Source organism: Pristis pectinata, chromosome 4, assembly GCF_009764475.1.
Source record: "Pristis pectinata isolate sPriPec2 chromosome 4, sPriPec2.1.pri, whole genome shotgun sequence".
Classification (NCBI taxonomy): domain Eukaryota; kingdom Metazoa; phylum Chordata; class Chondrichthyes; order Rhinopristiformes; family Pristidae; genus Pristis; species Pristis pectinata.
This window is the reverse complement of record NC_067408.1, coordinates 93,976,705-93,995,846: the sequence shown is the minus strand read 5'-3', so window position 1 is coordinate 93,995,846 and position 19,142 is coordinate 93,976,705. Positions and strand designations below refer to the sequence as shown.

General features: G+C 39.7%; 1 protein-coding gene and 1 long non-coding RNA gene across 5 annotated transcripts in view; one reads left to right on the top strand and one right to left on the bottom strand.

Annotated features, from left to right (window-relative positions):
* The window catches only part of LOC127569124 (uncharacterized), a 73,988-nt gene that overhangs the window by 26,371 nt on the left and 28,475 nt on the right, over window positions 1-19,142 (bottom strand). For all 3 annotated transcript variants that reach the window (XR_007956159.1, XR_007956161.1, XR_007956160.1), the window contains one exon: window positions 12,154-12,314. This is a non-coding gene — a long non-coding RNA (uncharacterized LOC127569124). The remainder of the gene's footprint in view (window positions 1-12,153; window positions 12,315-19,142) is intronic.
* Window positions 1-19,142, top strand: part of gpr156 (G protein-coupled receptor 156) — a 58,163-nt gene that overhangs the window by 33,135 nt on the left and 5,886 nt on the right. The window contains exons 4-8 of one of the 2 annotated variants that reach the window (XM_052013484.1): window positions 742-880; window positions 10,015-10,125; window positions 12,758-12,883; window positions 13,134-13,229; window positions 16,912-17,148. In XM_052013484.1, coding sequence (XP_051869444.1) covers window positions 742-880; window positions 10,015-10,125; window positions 12,758-12,883; window positions 13,134-13,229; window positions 16,912-17,148 — 709 coding nt within the window. Of the gene's footprint in view, window positions 1-741; window positions 881-7,392; window positions 7,477-10,014; window positions 10,126-12,757; window positions 12,884-13,133; window positions 13,230-16,911; window positions 17,149-19,142 lie in introns of those variants that run through there. The other variant, XM_052013485.1, reaches the window with a different exon arrangement.

The window sequence follows — 19,142 nt, the reverse complement described above, 5'->3', positions numbered from 1 at the left end:
ACAATAGCCGCCATAGGTGGAGCATTGGTGACTGAGTAAACTTCAGTACCATTGACAGGTTTGCAGCAACTGTTATCAGGATGTCTTCTTTACCAAATTCCCATGTTTTACCCCAAAATCCCACCAATAGGTGGCATTTCATGGGTATTGGGACTTTAATGGTATTAGGGAGCAGGATTCAGTGATGGAAGCCCTATGAACTAGTTTACAGATACCAGATGTTCTGGAAACAACAATCAAGATAAGGAACTGGTAAAATTTTGATCCTGTGAGTTCAATGTCATTAACAAATCTGATAATCATAGATCCAGTACAGCATCTTGAAAATTTTGTATCTATTTGCTTCTGCCTCCATTTCCTGCCTTCTACTTCTTGACCACTACTTCTTCAACTAAAGTTGATCACTTAAATTTGCCTGATCCTTGCATCAACCTTCAGGATGAGCTATCTAGATTTAGTGGTGTAAGTAGGTGGGGCCCAGTCCATTAACATTTCTGTCAGAATTCATGGGTTATGGTTCAGTGTAAAGAACAGTTGATCTGCTCTAGACACTGCAGGCTTTCCAAATGATGCAAGTTACTTTTTATTTTAAAAATGTTGTAATGAAAAATGTTATTATAGAATATTGCATAGAATATATGATATTCTATAATAATATTTTATAATATGGAATGCTGCTCAGAATTTTTTGTCATATGAAGGTTTCACCTTGTGCTTGCTTCCACTAATTAATTTTGCTAGGATTGTGAAAATGTCCAGCCCAAACCTCAACATTGTAACAATTATTGGAAGTGTTTTTACTTACGTCAGTGGTTACCTGTTCGGGCTGAAGGAAGAAAGAACAGCTACAGCAGAAATATCAATCAAGCTGATCTTTCAGGTGAGGAAATAAGAGGAACCCCTCGTTGGTGAAGATGCGATGAATGTGAGATTCAGGACTGCCTATCTTTTGGATATGCTGCAGTTTGTTTATGAATAAATGTTATCAGAAGGAGCATTCCACTCCACTCCTCATTTAATCTGACCTGTCAATTAAAACCTATCATAAAATAAGAGTGCCAAGTTTGAAAACTGTTGTGCCAGTCTTCACCATGAATGCTCTCCTCCTTAACAATTTTAGAGGAGCAGAAGAAATAATGTTATATCCCTGGGACATAGTGGGGAAACTTTCAAATATGTCTGAAGATCTCACTCTGGGGTTGGGGATAAACTGTTTTATTCTACAAGGTGTAGAATGAAGGTTACAGATTAGAGTGATTGTCAAATTGTGCTTTTATTAATATCGTGTGAGTGTTAATATTTTAAGGTTTGAATTTAATTCATATAATTATATTTAGTTAAAAGGAAGATTATATGGTATTGTGTAGAATATCTTAATATAGGCATATATTTTAAATGTCAGAGAGAACAGGAAATGTTTATAATGGAAATAATATAAATTTATATAAAATAAGGGATAGGATCTATAAGCATTTAGAGAATCATGGACTGATGAGGGACAGCCAGCATGGCTTTGTGAAGGGAAGATCTTGCTTCACAAGCCTGATAGAGTTCTTTGAGGAGGTGACCAGGAAGATTGATGAGGGTAGTGTAGTAGATGTGATCTACATGGATTTTAGTAAGGCGTTTGACAAGGTTCCGCATGGTAGGCTTCTTCAGAAGGTCAGAGGGTGTGGGATCCAGGGAGGCTTGGCCGTGTGGATTCAGAATTGGCTTGCCTGTAGAAAGCAGAGGGTTGTGGTGGAGGGAGTTCATTCGGATTGGAGGGCTGTGACTAGTGTGACCACAGGGATCGGTTCTGTGACCTCTACTTTTTGTGACATTTATTGACTTGGATGAGGGGGTGGAAGGGTGGGTTAGCAAGTTTGCAGATGACACAAAGATCGGTGGTGTTGTAGATAGTGTGGAGGGCTGTCAAAGCTTACAGAGGGATATTGATAGGATGCAGAGCTGGGCTGACAAGTGGCAGATGGAGTTCAATCCGGAGAAGTGTGAGGTGGTACACTTTGGAAGGACAAACTCCAAGGTGGAGTACAAGGTTAATGGCAGGATTCTGGGCAGGGTGGGGGAGCAGGGGTATCTGGGGGTTCATATCCACAGATCACTGAAAGTTGCCTCACAGGTGGATAGGTAGTTAAGAAAGCTTATGGGATGTTAACTTTCATAAGCCATGGAATTGAGTTTAAGAGCTGCGAAGTAATGATGCAGCTTTACAAAACTCTGGTTAGACCACACTTTGAGTACTCTGTCCAGTTCTGGTCACCTCATTATAGGAAGGATGTGGAAGCATTGGAAAGGGTGCAGAGGAGATTTACCAGGATGCTGCCTGGATTAGAGAGTATGGATTATGAGGAGAGAATAAAGGAGCTAGGGCTTTACTCATTGGAGAGAAGGAGGATGAGGGGAGACATGATAGAGATGTACAAAATATTAATAGATAGAGTGGACAGACAGCGCCTCTTTCCCAGGGCACCAATGCTCAAAACAAGAGGACAAGGCTTTAAAGTAATGGGTGGCAAATTCAAGGAAGATGTCAGAGGGAGGTTTTTCACCCAGAGAGTGGTTGGTGCATGGAATGCGCTGCCTGGGGTGGTGGTGGAGGCTGATACGTTGGTCAAGTTCAAGAGGTTGTTAGATAAGCATATGGAGGAATTTAAGATAGAGGGATATGTGGGGGGAGGGGGTTAAATAGTCTTAGGCGAGGTTTGAAGGTTGGCACAACATGGTGGGCCGAAGGGCCTGTATTGTGCTGTATTGTTCTATGGTTCTATAAAGATAAACTTAATTCAAAATAAAACAAAACAAAATTGTGGATGCAAATATTTTGCATAAACAGTTAAATCCATTGATGCATACAAGGAATAAAGGTCTGTACATTATTCAAGTTTCAACTTGTTCTTACAGAGTAAGCCTATTCTCAAAAAGCAGAAGCTGCTTCAAAAAAAGGAAAATAATGAAATGGAGAACACTTAAATTACAAAGGTGTTATTCATTTGCTTTGACAGGACACTGAAATTCCAATCAGAATAAATAACCATCACAAATGATCATAGTTTTAAGAACGTAGAAAGTAGAAGTGGAAGTAAACCAAATTAACCCCCTTGAGCCTGCTCTGCCATTCATTAAGATTATGGCTGATTTGATAACTGGCCACATCTTCACTTTCCTACCTGATCCCCATAACTTTTCAATTGCTTGTCATCCCCAAATCTAGCCTTGAACAAACTTATAGCACGGAAAGTACCCAATCAAACCATTGCACCAAACAATTAGTTTCACATCCCTTCTCTTCCCCTATATTTGTCCAAAATTTCTTTTTTAAAATTAGATACCTGGTTCCCTTCTGAAAGCTGTTATTGAGTCTTTTGGGCAGTGTATTCCAGATCAGCCTCCACAGGTGCTGCTTGACCTGAATTCCTCCAGCAGTTTGTTTTTTGCTCCAGATTCCAGCATCTGCAATCTCTGTGTGTGTCTCTGATTATCTCCCATCTGCTTCTTTTCCCACTTATCTAAATCTATGTCCTTTGGTTATTGATCCCTCCTCACCACCAGTGAAATCAGTTTCTCCCTATCTGCCAACCAACAGCTCTTAGTTTTGAAATCCTTTATTAAATTTTTAAGGAGATCAATCCCAGCTTCTCTGCTCTCTTCTTAAAACCATGCTCTTTGGTATTATTCTGGGTAAATTTCCTCAGCACTTTCTCCAAATCCTTGTCACTTTTCCTAGAGCATGAATATCTGAATTCACTCCATTGAACTGCCTGAGGCCTGACCATTGATTTATATAAAAAAAAGTCCACTTAGTAACCTCTGTTCTTTGTGACTCTGTTTATTTATTTTTTTTTTAGCTTTTATCAACTTATCCTGCCTTCTTCAAAGATTTAGGTATGTGAACTACTAGGTTTCTGTTTCTGAAACCCCTTTAAGATTAGATAATTTTAGAAGTTTAGAAAATAGGAGCAGGAATAGGCCTTTCAGCCTTCAAGCTTGCTCTACCATTTAATACAATTACGGGCTATCCTTTATCTCACTACCATATTTCTGCTTTCTCTGCATACCCCTTGATGCCTTTTTTGTCTAGCAATCCAAACACCACCTCATTAACTATACATAGCTACTTGGCCTCCACCATAGTATGTTTATATTGCTTCTTATGCCCTCTCCCAGAAGCAAAGGATAACATATGGCATCAACATGGCTCATGCTTCATCACGGCTCAGAACACAGCAGCCTGCTTAATTCCCTCCATGTACATTAATCATCTACAAAATTCACTGCTGCACTCAAGTCTTATTTAATATCACCTTCCAAGCATGACCTCTATTACCTAAAAACAACAGGTGCATGGTTTAACTTCAAGTTTTCTTCCATATTTCACACCCACCCTAACTTGGAAATGTATTCCTGTTCCTTCATTGTAGCTGGGTTGAAATTTTGGAATTTCCTACTGAATAACATTGAGAGTATACGTTCACTATAAGACTGGATTGAGAATTGCTTAATGGACAGAAAGCAAGTGTGAGAATAGACTGGTCTTTCTCAGTATTGGTATTGGTTTATTATTGTCACTTGTACTGAGGTATAGTGAAAAACTTGCATACTGATCATACAGATCAATTCATTACACAGTGTAGTTACGTTGAGTTAGTACAGAGCGCATTGGGGTAGTACAGGTGAAAACAATAACAGTACAGAGTAAAGTGTCACAGCTGCAGAGAAAGTGCAGTGCAATAAGGTGCAAGGTCACAAGGTAGATCGTGAGGTCAGAGTCCATCTCATCGTATAAGGGAACCGTTCAATAGTCTTATCACAGTGGGGTAGAAGCTGTCCTTAAGTCTGGAGGTATGTGCCCTCAGGCTCCTGTATCTTCTACCCGATGGAAGAGGAGAGAAAAGACAATGACCTGGGTGGGTGGGGTCTTTGATTATGCTGGCTGCTTCACCAAGGCAGCGAGAGGTATAGACAGAGTCCATGCAGGGGAGGCTGGTTTCCGTGACACGCTGGGCTGTGTCCACGACTCTCTGCAGTTTCTTGCAGTCCTGGGCAGAGCAGTTGCTGTACCAAGCTGTGATACATCCAGATAGGATGCTTTCTATTGTGCATCGATAAAAGTTGATGAGAGTCAAAGGGGACAAACCGAATTTCTTTAGCCTCCTGAGGAAGTTGAGGTGCTGGTGAGCTTTCTTGGCCGTGGCATCTACGTAATTTGACCAGGACAGGCTGTTGGTGATTTTCACTCCTAGGAACTTGAAGCTCTCAACCCCCTCAACCTCAGCACCGTTGATGTAGACAGATGTACATTGCCCCCTTTCCTGAAGTCAATGACCAGCTCTTTTATTTTGTTGACATTGAGGGAAAGGTTGTTGTCATGACACCATTCCACTAAGCTCCCTATCTCCTTCCCATACTCCAACTCATTGCCATTTGAGATGTGGCCTACAACGGTGGTATCATCTGCAAACTTGTAGATGGAGTTAGAGCAGAATCTGGCCACACAGTCATGAGTGTATAGGGAGTAGAGTAGAGGGCTGAGGACGCAGCCTTGTGGGGCACCAGTGTTGAGAATAATCGTGCCGGAGGTATTGCTGCCTATCCTCACTGATTGTGGTCTGTTGGTTAGAAAGTCAAGGATCCAGTTACAGAGGGAGGTGTTGAGTCCCAGGTCTCGGAGTTTGGTGAGGGTATAGCAGTGGTTCAACTGTACCAGTGGGCACAGCAGTATAGCAGGCTGTGAAAAGTGGGATGCCACAGGAAATGGTACTCTGGACCCAGCTATTCACAATCTATTTCAACAGTTTGCCTGAGGGGACTATACGTCTTTCTTCTATGTCTGTTGCTGATACAAAACTAAATGGGATTGTGAGTAAGGAGAATAACGTAAAGAGTCTTCAAGGAAATGTAAACAAGCTTACTAAGTGGGCGAGAAGATGGCTGATGGAATGTTATGTTGAAAGTTGTGAGATCATCTGCTTCAGTGCTCAAAACAGAAAAGTGGAGTATATTTTGAATGGTGACAGATTGGGAAATGTTGACGTTCAAAGGTGTCTTGGAGACCCTGTATACGAGTTACTAAAAGCAAACATGCCAGTGCAACATGGTGAGTTACCCTTAATTAAAATTAAGGCAAATGGGGAGTTTAGCCTTAATTAAAAGAGGATTTGCGTAGAGGAGTAAAGATGTGAGACCACATTTGGAGTACTGTGTATAGTTTTGATCTCCCCACCTAAAAAGGGATATACTTAACTAACTAGGGAGAGTAATGAAGATTTAACATGCTGGTTCCTGAGATGGCAGATTTGCCATTTGAGGTGAGATTGTGTAGAATTAGCTTGAATTCTATAGGGTTTAGAAGAACAAGAGGTGATCTAATTGAAATTTACAAAATTCTTACACATGTAGAAAAGATGCTTCACCTGGCTGAGGAGTCTATAATCAGCAGTCTCAGTCTCAGAATAAGTGGGTAAGCCATTTAGAACTGAGTTGAGGAGATTTTTATTCACACAGAGGGTGGTAAACCTTTGGAATTCTTTGCCCCAGATAGATAAATTTCAGGATTTTAAAGGAATCAAGGGAAATGGGGATAGTGCAGGAAAACAGAGCTGAGGTAGAAGATCAGCCATATCTTGATGAATGTCAGAGCAGCTGGAAGGGCCAGATGTCCTATGCTGGATCCTAATTCTTATTAAGAACCAGAATAGTTCAAGGTCTGACAACGACATTCTTGAGAGCAACTAGGAATGGGGATTAAGTACCACCCTTGCCAGTGATCCCTATGTCCCAAGAATAAATAAAAATAAAAATATTTCTGCCTTTTTCAAAACTGAATGGCCAATCGCTCATACAGTGAAAGGTTACAGTTAAAGCAACAGGACAACACTTCCATAGAAAGCAGAACCATTAATCAGCCCCAGTCACAATGCAAGCAGTGAAATATTGTTTTAAGATTAATAGAACCATAGCCACTTGCAAACTAATAAATTTAGTGACAGTAAATTAATACAGAAATGATCACCACTAAATTAACAAATTTATGGAGAAGTGGCCAAAATCAAAATAATAAAGATCCACTGAGTAAGTCAATCTTGCAGGGTATAGCAGCTGATTAACAAATTCATAAGGCAGAGGACATCAAATATGGAGCAAAAAACCAGACCCCAAGCCCGGTTTGTTTGGGGAGGAACTGCATTTTAGAATAATCTTTGAATGAGGATCAGGCAGCTCAGACCCCAAGCACACGTTGCCATGGGGAGTGGTAATTGTTTTTCTGTTTGGACAATACAGCAACACAAGCAGGAACACTGCAGGAGGAAGTGAATTACAGCACTGTGCTGGAGTGTAGGCAGAGGAATACAGCAGCTGGAGTGGGGAGGCAACTTGGAGTAAGAACATGACAAAAGAGCAGGAACCAGCCCTTGGCTCGAGCAGAGTAAATATTCTGGCATTTGGAAGCAGAGGGTTTTTGACTGAGAGAAAAAGGTGAGAAGACAGGTAGGACAGCATACTCAGAAAAATCTGGGCATCCAACGGGGAATAGATAGTGGTGTTCCTGTGGTGTTTGTACTAGAACTGCTTCATGTCTAAAATAAGAAAGAATCATAGAAACGTACAGCACAGAAGCAGGCCCTTATAGTCCATCTCATCCATGCCGACCATGATCCCTATCTAAGCTAATCCCATTTGCCCATCATAAACCCATATCCCTCTACTCCTTTCCTATCCAAGTACCTGTCCCAATGCCTTTTAAACGTTTTAATAGTATCTACCTTCACTACCTACTCTGGCAGCCCATTCCAAATATTCACCACCCTCTGTGGAAAAACTTAGCCCTCAGATCCCTTTAAATTTCTCCCCTTCTTCTTAAACTTGTGCCCTCTAGTTCTAGACTTCCCTGACCTGGGAGAAAGATTCTGACTATCTATGCCCTTAATAATTTTGTAAACCTCTATAAGGTCACCTCTCAGCCTCTTATGATACAGTGAGAATAGACCTAGCCTATCCAATCTCACCTAACAACTGCCCTCCATCGAAGACAACGTCCTGGTGAACCTCTTCTGCAATCTCTCTATTGCTACTACATCCTTCCTGCAGTGTGGCAACCAGACTTGTACACAATGTTCCAAGTGTGGTTTAACCAACGTTTTGTACAACTGCAACATCATATCCCAACTCTTAAACTCGATGCCTTGGCCTGTGAATGCAAGCATACCAATTGCCTTTTTCACTACTCTACCCACCTCTGTTGTCACTTTCAGGGAGCTATGGACTTGCAACCCAAGGTCTCTCTGTACTTCAATTCCAATGGCCCCAGCCATTTACTCTAAATACCCATAGTGTATTACCTCGAACTTGTCTGGATTAAATTCCTTCTGCTACCACTCCTCCCAACTTTCCGGCTGATCTATTTCCTACTGTATCTTCAAGCAACCTTCTTTGTTATCTATGACTCCACCAATTTTTGTGTTGTCTGCAAACTTACTAATCATACCCCCTACACTCTCATCCAAGTCAATTAGGTCCCAGCACCGATCCCTGCGGTACACCACTTACTCCAGATTTCCAGTCAGAAAAATACCCATCCACACTCCTGTCTGCCTCCTATCACCAAGCCAATTTTGGATTTTTGAATCCATTTCACCAATACACCACAGATCCCTTGTGTCTTAACCTTGTTGACCAACCTACCGTGCAGGACCTTGTCAAGTGCCTTACTAAAGTCGATATAGACAACATCTACCATCCTGCCTTTATCAATCTCTTTGGTTACCTCCTCAAAAAAATTCAATCAGGTTTGTGATACATGACTTCCCCTACACAAAACCATGCTGATTCCTTTCAATCAGTCCCCACCTTTTTCAAGTGAGCATAAATCCTGTCCCTCTGAATCTTCTCCAACAACTCCCCTACCACTGATGTTAGGCTCACCATCCTGTTGTTCCCAGGTGTACTGCTACTGCCCTTTTTGAACAAAGGACAACATTAACTATCCTCCAGTCTTCTGGTACCTCACCTGTGACTAACGAAGATGCAAAAATCTCCATCAGAGACTCAGCAATCTCCTTCCTTGCGTCACATTTTTAGAGCAGGCAATTCAACAGGAAGAGAGGGGAGAAGTCCATCCACTGGCGATTGGCTGGTGTTTTCTGGATTGGAATTAAGGCGGGCAGTGTATCAAACCCTCCAATATGATTAGACAATTTGAAATTTTAGGTCTTTAAGAAGGAAATATTTTTGTATTTTGAGCAATGGTGTTAAAATGGTTCTAAAATTTTGGTGTAGTTTCTGTGACGTGATTAAGATCGCCCAACCGGAGGAATTTTCACTCGTTGCCTAGTGCAACATCACCATCCTGTGGCCAGAGAGCGGCAACTGCAACACAATCACCTGAAGGCATTGATTCTCCATTACAAAAATGTTGGCATCGTGTGATTGTAACATGCTATGAGCTTTTTTCCATCGTAAATGTTTAAGTAAAAATTGACAAAGTTATGATTTATGGCCATTTACCATAATCACTAATGAATAGATATTTATGATAAATCAATGGGGCTGGGGAGGTGTAGTAAAAATGAAATATATTGGGTTACTTATGCACAGATAATTAACTGCTAGTGTTTCTCATGGCACTGATCCATGTTAATCCAGAGCTTAACTTGGTTATCTGCTGAATCTTCCCTCTATTATTTCTTCTGGGTCTGACATCATGACCAGTGTCATATACTTCTGTCTCTTATTTTCCTTCATCATGGGTATGAAGGGACACACTGAACTGCAACCACAGTGCATGTAACAAATACCAATGAAGTCTTGCAGTGAAAATAATCGTTCATTCTTACATGCTGACTTCTATATTTACTTTTTACCTGTCTGAAAAGATGTAAGGAAAAGCTACACTGTGGTGGAGACTAAAATATTTACCCAATATTTTTGTGGTCATGCATTCAAGTGGTTGTAGAATAGCCATTTGTTAATTTCAGTAGATTTTGGTTGAACATAAACCTTTATTTTAAATTACAGATTCGCATATGGGCACTGTGCATAGGAACCTCTTTGATATTTGGACCCATACTGGGGAAGACCTGGCGCCTCTACAAAGTTTTCACACAACGAATCCCCGAGAAGAGAATGGTAAGCAACCAAGTGAGAACCCAACCCGGATTAACTGCATGAAGTTTAATCAAGGAGTAAAACTAGGAGAACTCAGCTATTTAGATTTGATGTTTAATATACAACAATAATTGGGGGGGGGGGGTGAACTGTATCAGCAAACTCATGAGGAGCCTTGCTAGTTCCATGACAGCAATAACAATTGAAATAAAAGAGGTGCAGTACAATATACTTTTTTTCCAACCTTAACTTGCTTCTCTCAGTGCCATGATTCCTGTGTTTTTTAACATAGAATCAAAGTGGTGCCATCAATAGGCATCAGTTGTAAATTACAATTGGTTCTTATTTAAATATCTTTACAAATAAATAAATGGCTACAAAATGTGATTACCATCTGGTCATTGTCTTGAGTGTCACTTACTAATCCTAAAAGAACGAGGAATGATGTAAAGTGTTTGGCTGAAAATTTATTAATAGCCTCTGAGAATTAAACATATAAATAAAATTAAACATGTACTTTGAAACTGAGTGAAATATCTATGACTGATGTTGCATCAGTGAATAATGCCATTTCTCTGTTTGCTTTTTGCAGTCTTGGTGTGGTGTTTCTTTCCCCCTTCCTCTTTTTTTTAATCTTAATTTTTTGTCTTATGGTGTGTGGTGTGCTGGTAAAAGAATTTCTGGCAGCAAAGGCTTCATTTTATGACTGGGATTTTGAGGAGAAATGCATTCCAAGAGCAAGTGGCCAGATAAAGACTCAAGGATGTGCTCACAATCCCACTGACTTCTGGGAACCTCTAGCCCATGATCACTCAAAAGTGGAGAAGGGACATTTGGGAAAATATTGAGAAGTTTGAAGCCACATATCAGCAGCACACAGAACTCTGTACAAGTAGCAGACATGCACACCATCTAAGACACCCATCTACAGCACCCTCCCCCCCGCCCCTTGCCAAACATCTCTTGCACCATCTGTGGAAGTCCATGGTTCCCACATTGGCCTCAGCCATACAGAATCCACAAAACTGAAGTAAATCAACCTCTATCCCAAAGGCCTACCAAAGGAGGAGAAGGCTGATAATCCTGTTATTTTGTGCTTTCAATATATTTTGCTTATGGGTTTTGTTTTCACAATTTAATATTTTTCTGGTAAATTAGAATGAAGAAAAAAACTGACTTTCTATGCTTCAGTATTTTCATGATTTATAATATTTCTACCTTATGTTCTCCCCACACCTCACCCTCCAGTTTATACCATGTCCGATGATGCAATAGAAGATAAAAAAAATGTGCACAACAGACTGTTCTAAGTTCATCCTCCCCAATGTACCTTGATTATCTATCTTCATTGTTATGTTTTTAATGTCTTCCATCATGAAGATTGATCCAATAAACTTATTGAAAATCTCTGCCCTTTCTCTATTTCCCATTATTAATTAAACTGGCAACCTTGAGCATTTCTTATATTTTCTCTTACATTCTATGACAAAGGATGCCATTTGACACAACATGTCTATGCCAGCTCTTGGAGCAAACCTAGCAACCTCATTCCGTCACTTATTTTCATGTAAGCTATTCTCCCTCACATGGCCATTAACACACCCTAATTCTCCTGCCAGCTTCCGACATCAGAGATAATTACAGCAGCCATTTCACCAATTGCCATATCTTTGGGATGTTGGAGCCAAAGCACCCAGAGGAAACTCATGCAGGTACAGGGAGAATGTGCAAACTCCACACAGATAGCACCTGAGGTCAGAATCGATCCCAGGTCGTTGGAGCTGTGAGACAGCTGCACTACCTGAGGGCCACTGTGTTCACTCATTGTTTGTTAGTCACCTATTGTTTTCAGGAATAATTAAAGATGAAAACTGGGAAGATTTTTAGCACACAAGCTGTAAGCATTGTTGTAAAGAAACCTCAAATTTACTACAGTTTAGTTGGTATGGAAATAGATAAATTGTGGAATCATTGAAAAAGCTGTAACTGGTACATGAGCTGAATAAAAAATCTCACATAATTTAAAGAATAATGCAGAAGGTGACTGACCTGTAACAGTGGCCAGAATGTGGTCCTCTTCAGGCAGCACAGATGTCAGGAATACATTGGAGGTCAGATGCAGTGCCTGTGACCTGCTGCTCAGTCACTGGACTTGGCACTGGTACCAGGCTCAGGGCTGTTGTGCTGAATCGAGGGTCTGGGCTGCTAACCTGGATTGAAAAAATACGTATGGATAAAAGATTTGTAATAATTTAATTCACATTTACATCTTAATCATTTTATATCAATGAAACATGTTTGAAAATAATTTTTAATTTTAAAATTAATTTAAATCTCTTTCAACTGTTTTTTAAATGTCTTATTATCAGAGACATTCACAACCAGGCACAAAAGCCTCCAACAACAAGTCATTAGGACAGCCTTGGGTGAAGATGCAAGATCTGCAGCCTGAGGCCTAGTTCCCACTCGTGCTAATTGCCTGGCAATCATTATGGCCCATTAATCTTGTATACTGCCTGGACTGCTGAATATTTCCAGCACATTCCATTTTTATTTTGTTAATGGTTTAATGCTTCTGTTCCTGTGCCTGACGTAACAAATTGGGCTTTCAAGTTCTTGAGATGCAATGAACTGAATTTGCTTTGAATTTTAGATCATCAAAGACATTCAATTATTGAGGATGGTAGCTGGAGTAATTGGCTTGGATATACTGGTTCTGGTGACATGGGGCATTGCTGATCCACTGGAGTGTATGCAATCCTTAAATGCAGAAATGAGGGTAAAAAAAAACTCTTCTAATTTTGGTGCTGGTTTAAAGAAATGAAAGCTTTAAAAATGTATTCTAATCGTTGTGATTCCAATTGTTCATAAAAATGAAAAGAAAATGTCAAACGTAAAACTATTTTAATTTTATTTACGATTAGTCAGTCTCCTATAGTGTTGCCAAGGCAGGAAGGAAAGGAAACAAGTCAGATTGTATTTGATATTCCCTCATTTTTTTTTACTGCATGTTTTTTTTCATTCCACAGGCAATTGAAAAAGATCTTTCTTACTCTGTCACAATGATGAAATGTTGTGTTTCTCATTACACTGACATCTGGATTATTCTCATTTCACTTCTAAAGGTAAGAATATTATTTTCCATTTTTGCTCTTTTAAACCTCAAGCTTACGTTTTTTTTTGTTATCTGTCTCGGGTGAGGGGAGGCTGATCATGGGAATATAAACAGAAAATGCTGGAACTATTTAGCAGATTAGGCTGCGTCTGTGGAGATGGCAACAGAGTTAAAGTAATAGTTCAATGACCTTCTAATGCTTTTCGGGCCTGGTTAACCTGATAAGAGTGTGGTTAACGAGACACCCTCTCGGCAATTATTTTAACAACTAAGTGGCTTCCTAGAGCTTTGAGCCAATAGTGTCATATGGGAACAGCATCACAGGTAAGCCAGGCTCAGTAGTGCTGGCAGGCTTTCTCTGCCGAATACACAGTGTACAATTTGGAGTTTTGAGAATTTATTTTTCTGGTTCCAGCTCATGACCCTGGATTTGTTCAACTTCACTCTATGCCATTGGTGAAATATGAACTTGTCACAACAGGCTGCTACACTGGTTCTATTACTACTTCCTAATTTATTTTATCTTGCATTCTTTTTGATCTTGATCGGTCTTGTGGCTCCCTTAGTTATTCAATTCAATTGTTCACTTTTAATTTAATTCACTTTTTTGTAAAATGAAAACTAAAACACCATGTTGCATTGTAATGGTTTGCATCATGATAGATCTAACATCGATCAAGGTGTTTCTGATTTAGTGACTACTTCGCAGAATATGCCATTCAATCTTCAAGGGTGACCCTAAGCTTCCAATTGTCTGTCACTTTATTTCTCTATTACTCCCCATTGTGATCTGTATGTCTTTGGCATCTTATACCATTCCAATGAAACTCAATATAAACTTGAGGGAATAGCATGTCATCTTCCAACTTTGGCACAATAGAGTCCTTAAGACTCAACATTGAGTTCAACATTTTGTGACCTTTCCAGTTTGTGTCTGAATTGGCCAGTTCTGATGAAAGGTCAAAACCTTAAATGTTAACTCTTATTTTCTTTTGTTCTTCTAAAACTTACTGATTTGCTGCGTATTTTTTCAGCATTTTCACTTTTTATTTAGGATTTCCAGAATCTCAGATTTTCAATCTGAGAACAGCACACTACCTTTCCTCAAACTTCCTGAAGCTTTTAACATACTTGCTTACACTTCCTTCCTCTTCACCATTGTTATGATCAATCTATTTTTACATGGCCCAGTCTTCCCAATCTTTTCCTGCATGCTGTTTACTAGCTTCTCCTTATAATATGCCAATGTCACTGGATCTGGTTTCACCTTTTTCCTAACGTATGCACCTCAGCCCTCTCCCAAGATATGCTGTAGACCAAATGCTCCCCTCTCAGGTGCTCTGCACTTGTGTCTCACTCCCCTCTCAGGAACCCTTTAAACAAAATAGTAAAGCCCCCATTTCCTGTCTCCGTGGGCATCTTATCCCAATGTTCGCACCATCACTTAGCAGGGAAAAACTCTTTACTTCATTCTAAAGTTCTGACAACCAGTCAGCTTTGGTGAGCCAACAATACTTCCATTTCCTTTTTTTTCCTGAATGTTGATGGGACCTCCAGTTACATGATTTCAGTCATTTCCAAAGATCACAGTTTACCCCAAAGGACTAAGGAATAGATCAGTTTATTGGTTCATAAAGAAATGACAATCACTGTAATTATCACAATATAATCATATGAAACAAACACATAAAACAAATAGAATAAGATGGCTAAAGAGAGGGACAACTTGGTCTTGGCATTCACAGTAGTCACTTGACATCTTAATCATCTTCTCAAACTTATCAGGATGTCAGTCTAAGATGTGCATGGGCCACCTCAAAGCTGTCTCTCCCCCTTCTTGTCCCTTCTCCTTGATTCTGCTCTACATTGTCTGCCTTAAATTAGATGCACCCTCAATTCACATATCCAAATGCAAGACAACAAGTGGGAAAAAAATCAATTTCCCTTAACTAAGGGTCCTGCCCTGGAAGATAAACTACTTGTTTAGCTATCTGGCTAAGTTCTGAAGGGCAGTCAGGTTAATAAAATGTTCTGGACAACACCAATCCCAAACTTTTATCAATTTTGGTATGTTTCACTAATAACTTCTGTAAAGAATTTGTATCTTCCAAGGTCATGTTGACATAACTATGATGACTAGCTAGTACAACCCAGGTTATAATTTAGTGTGTGTGGAAATGTGTAATAAGAAAGTGACCTCCACACAAATCATGGACCCTTGACAGGTCTCCACATCTGGGAGGCGGTGAAGCACAAATTCACTAGATTGAATTCTTGGATAATTTTCCTGGGTTGGGAGGGTTGATTAAGTAGGACATATTAAAAAGGATAGGTCCACGTTTGGTGAAATTAAGAAGAATGAAAAATGATTTCATCTGAAATATATAAAATTCCTTTAGCTGGACTTCTATTAGAACTTGTGGTTTAATCTTGGGAGTAGCCAGTAGCCATTTAAGATTGTGATGATGAGAAATTTCTTTACTTAGTACGATGCAAATCTAGAATTACTCCAGAAGACTGATGTTCTGCCATTAAGGACAATCAAGGCTCAGGTCAACAGATTTTAGTACTTGGAAGAAAACAAAGGAGAATGGGGATAGGGCAAGAAAATGGAGTTGAGGACATGGAGCAGCCATAATCTTACCGGATGGTTGTGCAGGCTGCTGTTTCATGCTTAACTGTATGTTCACAATCTTGATATCATGTTTAAGTTGAACTGAATTTCTCACTCCATTTCCCCCTATCAAAAAGGTGACCTATGTCTAACCTCATGGCCCTAAACCACCTGCTACAGGGATTGCTGTCCAAGCCATCTCACCTTCAGACTTAACTGGTCCAATGCTCTTCTAGTCATATCCTATTTTTAAATATTTAAAATCAAAACTCTGCCACTAATAAAGACCCACACCCATTCTTCCATTGTTTTTAGTCTGTCACTCTGCGTCCAACACCAACAATTCTCATCCTTTGTTTAACATCCTCCACAGCTTCTCCCTTCCCACTCTCTGTAACTTCCTACTACCCTGTCTGAATCTTTAGCTGTCCCATTTCTGGGTTTTAATCCATACATTCAATCTCACAATTGATGGCAGTGCCTTCAACAGCCAAATTCAATGGCTAATGAATAGAATCTCCACTGGGTGCTTGGGATTGTTAATCTCCAATGTCATTCAATCAAACTTCATTTGGCTATCCCCTCAACCTTCACTGTCTCATCATTATCTTTTTTGTCTCCAAGCCCATGTAATTTCAGATGATGCCTCAGCAATTTCCTTTGGAGGTTTTGATACCCTAAAGATGTTATTTAAAAAAATGTTGCTACAGTTCAATTTTTCATACCTGTTAGCATGTCTCCAGTGACTGCTCTAACTCCTACTCTTGCCGCCTCTCAGGTAAAATGTCACTTTGTGCTGTTTCACTTTCTTTTATCTCAAGCTAATATTTCCTGTCCATGAATATTTCTACACATGTACTGTCAGTGTTTCACCGAATCTGCTTTCTTGTCAACCATTTACTTTCTGTCTAGCATTTGAACAGGCAATATGGAGCATGAAACACCTTACTATCAGGATTACTTTTTAATTGTTCCATCCATATGTAAACATTTATTATCACACTTATTTTAATCTAGTTCTAACAGGTTGTGATTATTTTGTATTATTATTTAATTTTATTTGTTCTTTTTCACACAGGGAAGTCTTTTACTATATGGTACATATCTAGCTGGTTTAACTAGCAACGTCAGCTCTCCCCCTGTAAACCAAACCATCACCATCATGGTGGGAGTTTACTTGGTCGTGTTCACCACAGGAATAATCATTCCCATGATCAGATTCTTGGATTCCTGGCCCAACCTAACCTATGGTATCACTGCAGGTGGAATCTTTGTCTGTACCTCAACAATCAACTGTCTCATCTTCATTCCACAGGTAAGAAAAGTGAAGTAAGAGAAGAAAACAATGCAGTATTGGCACCTTGTCCTCAAGAAATAAAGAGCTTAATATAATTGACCATTGTCAGTGCCTCTCCTTCATTTTCCAAGTAATGAATATGGCTGAAATTGCTTGATTCTCATCTGTAAGCCTCAGAGCCAGCATTTCTCCAAAAATGTGAAGAGAAAAAAAGAGGCAGTCACCTTCAGAGTCTCTTTTGATCTCCCGTCTCAGCCTCTAAACTTGCTACCCGTTGGTGATATCATCCACATGTGTGGAATTTGCATGCATGTGCATTCTGATGACAATCAATTTTACTTCCTCGCAACCCGTATATCCTTCAACTCCATAATCACTTCAGTGACATCAAACATCAAGTACTTGATGAGTTACATTTTTCTCAACTGACTCTCAAGAAGAGTAAAAGAAATATTTTGTTCCTCTCACATTCATTAGGAGTTAGATGAGGGGATATTTCTTCATTCAATAACCTATGAATCTTTAGAATTCTCTATACTAGCTGTTATTGAGTACATTCACCTGAGATTGATGAATGTTTTGGAAACTAGGGAATGAAAAGTTATGGGGCTCATATAAGAGCCCAGAACTATATTTGAGGATTTTATTGAATGGTAGGACAGGCTTTTTCCTTTCGTATTACTCCTGCTGTTAACAACATCCCCTTCTCCAGTTTTGGCATTCAATTTGACTCAAAACTGAGGTTTGTGCTCCATCACAACATGCCTTTTGGAATTTTCAAGCTTACTCTGCACCTTCACATCCAAATCTCTGTCGTTACAGAATGGCAGATGCATGTTTTATTCCACCTCTTCTGTTTGTTTTACATCTATGCTCATGTCATGGGCTGTGAAGAACAAAGGTTCATTCCCTTACATAGAACATAGAAAAGTACAGCACAGGAACAGGCCCATTTGAACTCATCCCATCTGCCTGCACATGGTCCATATCCCTCTATTCCCTACCAGTTCACGTGTCTGTCTAAATGCCTCTTAAAATATTGATGTTATATCTGCTTCTACCATCGCCCCACTCTCTGTGTTCCACTCTTTTTAAAAAAAAACTTGCCTTGAAAATCTCCTTTAAATTTTCCCCCCTCTCACCTTAAACCTAGTATTTGTCATTTTCACCCTGGGAAAAAGACTCTGACCAGCTACCCTCTCCATGCCTCTCATAATTTTACATATTTCTATCAGGTTGCCCCTCAGCCTCCAACGCTCCAAAGAAAACAATCCAAGTTTGTCCAACCTCTCAAATAGCTAATACACTCCAATCCATGCAATGTTCTGGTGAACCTCTTCTACACCCCCTCCAAAGCCTCTATATCCTCCTCATAACGTGATGGTCAGAACAGCACACAAAACTCCAAATGTGGCCTAGCCGAAGCTTTAAACAGCTGCAAGATGACTTCCCAACTTTTATAATCAATGACCTGACTGAAGGCAAGCATGACCTACACCTTCTTTAACACCCTATCGACTTGTGGGAGCTATGACATGCACTCCAATATCCCTCTGTACATCAATACTCTTAAGGGTCCTGCCACTTACTATATTCTTTCCTATTGCCTTTGACCTCCCAAAATGTATGACCTCAGATTTGTCCAGATTAAATTCCGTCTGCCATTTCCTATTTTACTTGATTCCTAATCCAAGCCAAATTAATTTTAGACTACACAGATTTGTTGCAGCACTGTGAAGGCTTCCAGCACTTATCTAGTGTGCTCTGAGCAGCCAGCCAGATTTGTGACTTTTGGAAGTTGCAATCTGCCTGTCTTTTTGAATTGTAAAATGGACTGATTTTTTAAAAAGAAGATTTGGAGTAATTAAACATGTTTGTCAGTACAAACCAAAAGTAGAATTCATTGTTATGTACATTGTATGTAGAAATAAATGTAACTACGTCAAATTTTATGTTCGTTTCGACACGACATCACAATTATCTATCTGATCACTAGCTCATGTAGGTATTTA